At 38.8% G+C, this 10,369-nt stretch overlaps 1 protein-coding gene across 1 annotated transcript; it reads right to left on the reverse strand.

Annotated features, from left to right (window-relative positions):
- Nucleotides 1-1,984: 1,984 nt before the first annotated feature.
- On the reverse strand, nucleotides 1,985-7,946 carry LOC136443894 (uncharacterized). The gene is made up of 10 exons (XM_066441267.1): nucleotides 7,866-7,946; nucleotides 6,005-7,015; nucleotides 5,509-5,674; nucleotides 5,128-5,263; nucleotides 4,434-4,563; nucleotides 3,874-3,989; nucleotides 3,217-3,456; nucleotides 2,665-2,897; nucleotides 2,320-2,442; nucleotides 1,985-2,069 (listed from the first exon to the last, which is right to left on the reverse strand). The coding sequence occupies exons 2-10, from the start codon at nucleotides 6,882-6,884 to the stop codon at nucleotides 1,985-1,987; spliced, it is 2,109 nt and encodes a 702-aa protein (XP_066297364.1). The 5' UTR covers nucleotides 6,885-7,015; nucleotides 7,866-7,946.
- Nucleotides 7,947-10,369: the final 2,423 nt, after the last annotated feature.

Raw genomic sequence — 10,369 nt, forward strand, 5'->3', positions numbered from 1 at the left:
AAATAACTTCATACAAGCTCTTTAGAAACTTACACACTACATTGTTGATTTCTGACAAACTCACAAGAATCATTATATTATATCAAAGGCAGCTAATCAATGCATAGAATTAGAAATGTATGGCAATGCAATATATCGATAGTGAGCTCTACAGTATCATTCAAATATTCAATTCATTAAAGCAAAGATTAGGTATTTCAATTATCTCTGTTCTTAATCCATTGGAACCAGTATGCTATATCTATAATAAATGGTATTGAACTCTGAAATGACATACTGGAGAACTGATATTTCTTGGGAGTCATAGAACAAATTGGATATTACTACCAAAACAAACATTGTAAATGATCGGATAGCAAACACAAACATGAATACTTTGAATTACATGTAATCATAACTTAGCACTTTAACATTTCTCATCTTAAAAGTCCATTGATTAACAAATGTCAACACAAGGATTTGAGTTACATTTAAAGAGTTCCACACAAGTAGTACATTGTATCTGTACTTTTATGCAACGTTTTAAAACACAATGCTATTTCATTCCAAGTAAAGGAGCTTGATATAAATCAACAGTGATAAGTAGTAATGCACATTCATTAAGCTTCAACAATATTTTTCCACCATCACTTGTAACTCTAGGCATATATGACATAATATTCATCAATATGATTTATGAGCATATCAAAAGCTTCACTCTCAAGCTTTTCAAAAGCTTCACTAAAATGTCTAGCTTTAATCAGATCAGATACTATTAACACAGGCACATTTCCTAACTACAGGATTTAAGAAACTTCTCTAGTCCATGGCTACTGTCCATAGAGAAAACATCATGTGCAAGGTTGGGCCCTATCTGCCCCTTTTCTGCAACAGTACTTATACAGGTAGTCTCCTCCTCTTTACCCTTCCCAATCATCTGTTTCCCAAGTAGCCCAAAGGGTCTATACAGATCCTCTTCTGAAAGATCCAGAAGACAAGACACATTAAGTATTTTTAGAACTGGGTCAGTCTACTTATCCTTATCCTCCCCAACCTGTCTCCGATCTTCTTCCAAATCATCAAGACCAGACAACTGTACATCCGACCTATTCAAAGAACGTCGGTTGACTGACTCAACCTTAGATGTTTCTGCAGCAATTTCTGGCTCCTCTGACATTCTCTTAAAGTGCAATCCTTGAAAATTTGGAGGTGTGTATTTTACTACCTTTCCTTTTAAGTCACTGGAATATATTGTAACCAGTCCTTGGAGGAGTTCGCTGGCTTCTTCGGCATCTTCTTCGAAGAACCCTGGAACGGTCGGCAGTGTCTTCTGCTCTGGAGGTCCTAACTCAACCAGATGACCAGCTTCTGGATTGGATCTTATTTCGTTCACTAGCCGCCTGTCAGAATAGACATTGTTGATGAATAAACCTGATTTGGTAACATAGGGCAACAACTATTCAACAACAATAGCACAAGTAAAATCCATTTCTAAACATTAAGAATGCTAATGGAGGATAGGACAAAATGATAAATAACTTTTGTCACTAGCACTATCATTACTTATATGTAGATTGTGAGTAAATGCACAGTCATGTATCTAATATTGTAGATGAGAAGAGCGTTTTGTGTACATATAGCAGAATGTGAAAGAACGTTTTGTGCTATCCAGTATGAAACTGAAATGACAGCTAGAAAACTGTGCTTGTAAAAACAAATTAATCCAGAATATAGTTATCCCCATTAGAACTATTAGAACTAAATCTCAAATAAAGCAAAGTTGGAAATAACACAAAACATGTATTACTTTCTACTGCCTGAAGAAAATTCTTTTGCATTTTTGGTCAAGTTTTTTTTAATGCCATCAGACTTTCTTAGTATATTCTAGACCAAAAGAACAATTTCAATTCTAGTCATCTAGTTCAAAGTTGCGAGATATTTTTGTAACATGTTATAAAAAATGTATTTTTTTTATTCTTTGAAAGAAGAAATGATGCATTATTCTTCAGATGTACCTGAACACGCGTACGTTGTTGGATGCATCCGTATAGGGTAGATCAGGATCATTCAGCCAGCTAAAAGGTGAGCTCCTGGTCAAGAAAAAAGATGTTATGAATTAGAGGATGAATATCTCAACAAGAATTCTGGTCTTGTTAACAGTACATCTTTCAAGTATATAAACTCATTCGATTCACAATCATGAAAAGACGATGAGATATTCCAGTAGTACTTATATACAAGAATCACAAAGCAAAATGATTTTCACTTTAATCTGTGTATCAGATGCTTTTGCATAGGAAGAAATGTAAATGTGATCCACATATTATTCCAAAAGTGTACCTGACTGTCCTCAGAGGGCCGGGGTTCATCATACATTTGAGAGAGGCAATCCTATCCGCAGTGGATGCATCTATCCTTAGATCACCATCTTTGAACAAGCTTCTGCCTTCAAATGATGAGGTCCTGATCAACAAAGAACACATTATCAGAAGATGGATACTATCTCAACATTTTTTTGCCATGTACATCTACCATATATACCTTTTATTCCATATCCATATGGTTAAATTACAGCTCATTCACATATCGTATTCCTGGTATCAAAATTACGGATATTTTTGTTTTTTGGAAACAAGCTGTTTACTTGAAATTTGTACACAGAAACCTTTTGAACTGGCAACTTACATCATATCCAACACACTGAACTGATCATCTTCATCAGAACTATCTTCATGAGTGACAACTGCCTTTAGGATGTCGTCAAGGTCCACCTTCTTGCCAAGAGCTTCCATGAGCTGTTGGAAGCCCACAGGTGAAATGTCGGCTAAGTCGTCTTCATCCTCGGAAAGCTCTGCTTCCAGAACATGCTTCACTCTAGCTTCGTCCATTTTCAGCTCTGGGTATTTCGTACCCATGCTCTGTGGAACACAAAATATATTATCAGCTGTGACAATGATCAAAATCTCTGAAAGTGATGAGCTCAGCTTAAAAGTATATCTTTTCCGATAACATCAATGAGAGCCTAATTTGCATAATATATATTTCTGGTGATGTTAGGTCTCCGAACTCTTGTTTTCCTGTCGTGTTGCGTATACGCTGGTCTCAAAGGTCCCTATATTGCAGGATTCTGGTGGAAACTTGGACATATTCTCCATGATCTTGACAAAAAAGGTGCCCGATAAGAGCTTAAACATACATGTATTTTTGTCATTCTAATTATGGTGTGCTGTTACTAACCTGGATATCTTGAAAGGGCAGTGAAACACTTCCCTTGTATGAGATGGCTTCTGGACCTTGAAACCTTGGAGTTGGACCGCCTTGAGGGTATAAAATTGGAATTGGAGCCCCCTCCCACACATCTGGAATGTTCTTTCGATTTTCCTCCACAAGAAGTGTCAGTTGGTCGCCATCTTTGATGCCCACATCCTTGACAGTGTCCGCTGGGTACTTGATCTTGGTGCCTTTGTATGTAAGGACCTTTTTTTATAAGGAAAAGAAGACTTTAAAAAAGACGAATCTTGTGCATTCTTGGTCGATGAAGTCAGAATGAAAAAAAAAGTCTTTTTGAGAAGGTGCAACATGAGACTTGGACCTTTCAAAGAAGGGGCAAAACCCAACAACGATGAACACAGAATTTTGCTTTTAGTTATATGTTGCACATCATACAAGTATAATATGTCTTACCAACAACTTGAAAAAAGTCTATAATTTCCCTGCTTAGCACTCAACACTTATGAAAAAGACTATAGATGAAACTTGAACATACACCACAACCAGTGGACTCTACCCCCTTGCACAATTGTGTGCCAACCAAGGACTATAGAAACAGAAATGGGCACCGCCCTATACACTGAAAGGTGTAAGAAGAATTTTGATAAACAACATTATGCTCACCTGTTTATGACAAGGAACCCTGTCCCTCATCTTGTGCATGATGACAATGACAGGATCTTCTGCATCAACTGTCAGTGTCCTTATTGATCCTTCGAACTCAACTTCAACTTGAATATCTGGATAACAAATGAAGTGTTAGATTCCATAAGTACACGGGATGTTCATTACTGAACTCAACCAAAAATAAGACGGGCATAACTCAAATTTTCGGGCATAATTCGAAAGACTAATATTTGTATCAATCATATTAGCCAGTACTAGCAGTAGTTATTCCACTAACATAAGACCAAACTAACTAAAAATATGCTAGAACTAGATTTTGATACACACTGTTGGAAAACAATAATTTACATGAAGCTATGGCATAGGACACACATACTAATAGTATATTGTCTAGCTGGAACTAAACTGCCCTTTGGAGTAACACAACAGCTTCCCATACACACAGCACTGGATGATGATATCACTTCGGTGGAATTGTTGCATCTATGATATATTTGCGCATCTCAAGCTCCAAGCATGGTTTAAAGCTTTGATTGTAATTAAGAGTAAGACCAAACCACTTTTGGTCAGTGAGTCCCTCCACTGCTTGCAGTCCAGCCAAACCCAGCTGTCACGTTTGGGAATGTCCAATTGACTGTTGCCAATACAGGTAAAAGTGCTGTCAGCTTCGACATCTGTCACAGACACCTAACAGACCAAAAAACAAACAAATTTTAAGTCCAAATAAGTTCAAAATTGATGACAGAAAATCCAATTTTATTCCCCTTTTTTACTTAAAAGGGAGAATGAAATCCAATGTTTTACCGATTTCCAGCCTCTAACTTTAGATGGTGGCAATTGCTTCTTACTTTGGTCAAATCTTTTACAAATCTACCTGGTAGTCAATATATAAACGGGCCTCTGAATGTGGTTCCATACACAATTACCATTGCATAGGGGGGTTGAATGTTTGCCTTGCATTTGGAAGGTCGGAGGTTGAAAGTCTGACCATGTCATACCAGAGACTTGTACATATACAAACTGCTTTGATCATAACGGACAAGTCTCCTACTGTACACAGTGGCCTGTGTTGCCCAAGGACTATAGCAATTGAAATAAAGATAACGACTGCATCTAAGGGCATCTATACACTGAAATACGCAGGAAAGATTTTAACTTTAGCCTTAATCATGAACGATAAAGGCGCATGTTCATTCTCTGTACAACAGTTAGACCAATGCCTTGCATAACATTTCACTGTGATGTACTTGCCTTTTTCAAATAAATCCTCTCTTGCTTCTTCTTTTTCCACGGTATGCGATGCCTGCTATAGCTGTTGTTATTTTCCTTGGTCACAACAAGTCCCTTCAGAGGTAGTTGCATCCATTTGGTAAACTTCTGATGTTTTCTGAGGAAATGAAATACCACTTTGCTGCTGAATTTGAATCGCAATAGAAAATAAAATAGGGAAAATGTCGGCACACTTTATAAATTTGTAGGTACTGCTGGCTTTTTTATTTCAAAATCTCCCACAAGACAAATATTTTTTCGTCTTGTGCATAGTAGTATTCATAGTTACATGCATGTAAAATTCAACGTTCATGCCAGGATTTGGGGCTTTAGTCTAATTCTCGGCCGTGTGTAAATTCATACCCTGTTTCCAAAATGCTCCGTAGGTAAACCCGATCTCCATGTACATGTGAATCTGACTGAAGAAGGCCTCTTCTACCCCCACCACGTTTCTCCTGACTGATGTAGCGGATGTTGAGACGCGAGCCTTTCCTTATGTTTTCCCCACCTCCAAGCACAATGATGGCAGCTGTTTGAGACCAAAACAATGCATCATACCAAGTAGGTTAAATTTAACCTCCTTGATCATACATAAGCATTAGCAATTTTTGCCAAGATTAGTGTACTTACTACTTTGATAATAAATTTGTACGGTGAAAATTATGGTGTGTCGGTCACAATAAGTCTTTTTTTCACTAGAACCTCTTCCATGCCCTTGGTTTATATAAAGATGTTAATGTTTAACCTCCTTGGTTTATCACTGTTTGCCAGTCTGAATGACCTAATTTGCATACTGGGGACACATACATAAACTATAGGGGGATAGACACTATCATTTCGGAACAGGGTTAGAACTTACTTCGCCTCTCTCTCTCCTCAGTCCCAGGGCCAAGAGTGTAGTTCCCCTCAAAGTTTCCACTTTTGTCCATTCCGACAATCTTCCCTTGATCATCGTAAGAGATCTTTGCAAACTTAAGCGCCAGCACGGCGTTGTTCACCACTTGTCGGTGTTCCTCTGGACGCTGACTGGAGATTCCAGCTCCGGCCTCAACATTCACAGACTCCACCTCAACATTTCCACCTCCCCTTTTTTTAGATTCCACATTTTGCTTGACTTCCCAAGAAATCTTGCCAGCCACTATGACATCGGTGACGATAAATAGGCTGTGTTCTCCCCTTATGTTTGTCGCTCTGGTATTCACGGTATGTTCCTCCAACGCACCGCGTAGGTCTTCAAAGTCAACCGACCTCCTTACCAAGTCCTCGCAGAAGACTTCCACACTGCTGCTTGTACTTTTAGTACTGGTCATTGAAGCACCAATGCCAGCATTCGGAGCGATACGAAACCTCACCCTCCCCCAAGCATCCATAGTTTTGACACAGGCATACTTGTGTTGCGAAACTGCTGACGACTCGGACACTACGATTGTTTTAACTGATTCTTCACTGAGTGACTCGTTGATACTTTGTTGTACACTAGTTTTTGATGAAAATGCGGCAAAAAAGCCACCCATGCTTTCAGCAGATTTTGGATTGATGTAGTTCTGGGGAGAAAGCGCTGGCTCTAACACGATGCTACCATTTCCGCTGCACTTTGTTGTCTTGAGGAGAAAAGTTTTGGGGTTACACCTGTCTGCATTTAGTGCGAGGTCAACCATCCACCCAGCCCCGCCCTCTCGGGTTCGAATGATGTCATTGGCCAGGAAGTTGTGCAAGTCAAGGAAGTCTGGCTCTCCCATGTTGACTTTGACTTTATTAGAATTGCAATGTTAAATATACGTGGGACATAGACAGCTATTGCTGGTGTTGGTAGCGCAGTTACTTGGCTGGCTCAGAACTGCAGAAATCTGGTACCAAATGGCATATGTTTCTGAAAAAAATTGACAGGAGATTTATACTTATTATAGACACCAGTGATGTTAAAGAAAAACTATAAGAATCAGAAAATTTGTAAAGTTTCAATCATATTGCATTCCCTTGCTAAGACACGCTAGAATCAGTCCAGTCGACTCATTCTTGAGTTATTCTCCTTCAATCTCTCTCCAAAAAAAAAAATCGGCCCCTGCAGTTCCAAGAAAGCTGCGAAGGGCCAAAACCTATACTCTCTGCCCAATTGCCAAGAGCTATCCTATCTACCCAAGAACTATACATGATCACTAAAAATCACAACCATAAGATGTCCAGAACACTATAGAGGCCTGTCATCAAACTTGACCTTCCTTGCCGACACCTATCCACATGAGTCACACATACCGAATGAATGAATGAATGTTTTATTTCCGTGTCCTGCGACTTAATAAAGTCGCCAAGCCCATACGGACTAATAGGACACCAATTGAATACATAAACTTGACAAGTGATCATGTCATGTTGTATCATAAAAATCCACCCACAGCTTCTCGAGCTCGATATGCTGTCAACGTGAAGTGAGACATACAGCAGACAGATACACAACAAAGGGGAGCGAAAACATAACCTTCACGACGAAGGTAATAATCTTTCAAATTATGATAACATTGTATACAACTTCCATATGTGAGTGGACACCATATGCGTGCTTTAGGAGTCTCCATGTTTAACGTAACTTAATTTGTAACGTTAACCGTTGAGAAGAAAGAAATTTAAAGGTATTTGTCCACATACTCTGAAAGACTGTAGTCCTGCGGTTTGTCTGGCTATGCTAATTGTTCTGTGTAAGATGAGCAAAATCGCAGAATAACCTTCAACTTGACGCTGACGTCCGCTGTGATTCCAAGGAAGTCCACTTTGGCAAACTTTCCGCTATCCTACCAGACTGCTGTTAGTCCAGCGGCATAGTTCCCAAAATTAGCTGAATTGTGCACTTTTGTCTAAAAGCACCAAATTTGGCACACATGTAGTTGAACATATCCTGCACAAATCTGGATATGGAGGCATTTTCATTTCGGCCCAGGAGCGCCATGGCGGCATCTTAAGTTTAGAACACCCAAAATTGACTGACCGTTCTAGTACCCTTAATAAGGGGGAGGGGCAAAAGATTAAACATTAATGTTTCTTCATGAAAATTTGTTTATCATAAAAGTCAACCACAAGGATCGTAAATCTGTTAATTTTTTTTAGACAACACGCTTCTATAGAAAATTATTCGTCCTTAAAGTTCATTTTTTTCCATTTTTTAACTGAAAAAATGGATTGTTCACTTTCCGTTATCAGGCAAAGTTTTAAGGTACCTATGGGACCTTTGTTGATACTGAAGTCTGATTTGTCACAATGTTGACAGCATTTTATTCTTTAAATGGCCGAAATCCACCAATTCTATCAGGAGATATAAGTGTATATAGAATTACATTACGATGCATATTTTACCTGAAAGGCGGTTGCTAAGGCTGTTGCTAAGGAAATCTTTTGCCATTTTGGCGGCCATCTTGGATCTGCTATCTTGCAGCATAATTTCTTACAAGTACTAAACATTTATCGAAGACTTTTACCATAATGCTAAATGTTTTCGACATGACTATAACTTGTGTTGCATTTAAATAAAGTTAGGCAGATCTTATGATGGTTGCCATGGAAACGGTGAAAAATACAATTCTCTCAAGCAAGGGAAAGTTACTAAACAAGCCATTTTTTATGCTTATGAATTCCAGTCATTATCAAGACTTGGCCAACACCCCTGAATGATCCATTACTAATATTAGGGCTCTTAGAAAATATTTCAGCTAGGTAAAGAATAAGTAGAAGTTATTTTACCTAAGAAATCAGGTGACATGCGCCATTTAGGCGGCCATCTTGGATCTGCTATCGTGCTTAATTTCTTACAAGTACTAAACGTTTATTGAAGATTTTTACCATTATGCTACTTTGTGATACATAGGCCCTCTAAACTATGTCTGAAGGCATTTTGAAATACAGTTAGGCAGATTTTATGACGGTTGCCATGGAAACGGTGCTTAAGTAACAACTTATCACAGCACAGTTGCTACATGGTATAACAAACATTCTTGAATGCTCATCATTTCCCGTCATAATCAAGACTTGGCCAAGTTCATTTTCTTCCTGTTTTGAGTTCAAGTTCTACAGCCTGAACAAAAGAATGACAAGAAAATATATACTAACATGAATTTAAAAAAATAGACGGGCTGCACTTAAGGCTTCTCTCCCAGACTGCTGCCACATAATTTCAACAGCCTGTATCTGAGCTCATTGACGTCGCTTGTTACTGGTCGGGAAGAGTATATGTGGAAAGTGAAATCCTGTAGTTTCTTAAAAGCTCATCTGATAGCTCCGACCCATTCCATTCCTACTTGTTTGAACATATCCCGGAAGTCTCTGTTTTCCTTAACAAGCCGAAGTGCTCCCAAGTTCCCTCGTCCAGAAATCGCACTCACAGTATCGCATCCGGGGTAGGTATGCATTCCATGGAGACTGTTGCAAAGGTCTTTATATAATGACCGCACTCGCGATACTAACATATCGTATTCGTGAAATATATCCTATTTGTGGCTGCATCCGCGCCGGGCCACACTTGAAAAAAAAATTGATGGTGGAATTGAGTGCTTGAATGCCAAACAGAGTAGGAAGACGTCTGTACCTTCCGATGACACAATCACTGTGTCGTAGCCTGACCTGGCTGCATGGCCAACATGAAGCATGATGTGTCAGCTTCTCCTGATTTGACTTAAAGTCTTGAATAGCATTGGCACTAGGTTTTGATGCCAAATACTACAATAGCCCGGATTTTCTGATGCAACAAGATGTTTTAAGCGCCCCTGTGCAATTGTTTTAAAATTTTAGTCCCCGCTATGCCAAAAATTATGAATATTGTAGGTCAAAAGTTATCAAAATGCTAATTACCTTTTTGTCAAAAATTCATACCATGCCCACATTTGGTAAAATCTGTCCTAAGTGCTTTGCTATCTGGTTTCCTGGTGGGGTTCCCTGGGATCTTTGCAACTTTTAAATCCGCATCACATTAGAAGCAGAATATTGCAACACATGTGTCAGTGATTTTCGCCAAAATGTGCCATTCTGATGAGGGAAAATTTAAATGACGTCTACATATTGCAGCATTTTGTCTCTAATGTCATGTGGTTTTGACTCAATGACAAAACTTGCAATTGCATTCACCATAATTGAAGTTTGGCAGGTCCAACACTAACAAGGTCAAAAGCCAAGAACAAAGATGAAGGGGTGGCCTAATGGTGTCTTGTCACTTAAGAATAATAAGACTATTAATGCATGCTTT

Source organism: Branchiostoma lanceolatum, chromosome 10, assembly GCF_035083965.1.
Source record: "Branchiostoma lanceolatum isolate klBraLanc5 chromosome 10, klBraLanc5.hap2, whole genome shotgun sequence".
In the NCBI taxonomy this organism is placed as follows: domain Eukaryota; kingdom Metazoa; phylum Chordata; class Leptocardii; order Amphioxiformes; family Branchiostomatidae; genus Branchiostoma; species Branchiostoma lanceolatum.

What these genes read in the sequence shown, in the direction of transcription:
- LOC136443894 (XM_066441267.1), bottom strand. Translation starts at nt 6,884, where the DNA reads ATGGGAGAGCCAGACTTCCTTGACTTGCACAACTTCCTGGCCAATGAC. An exon ending in GGACTCACTGACCAAAAGTG is followed by an intron (nt 3,990 to 4,433) that starts GTTTGGTCTTAC and finishes TTTGTTATCCAG; the next exon opens with ATATTCAAGTTGAAGTTGAG. An exon ending in TTCAGTGTGTTGGATATGAT is followed by an intron (nt 2,443 to 2,664) that starts GTAAGTTGCCAG and finishes TTTGTTGATCAG; the next exon opens with GACCTCATCATTTGAAGGCA.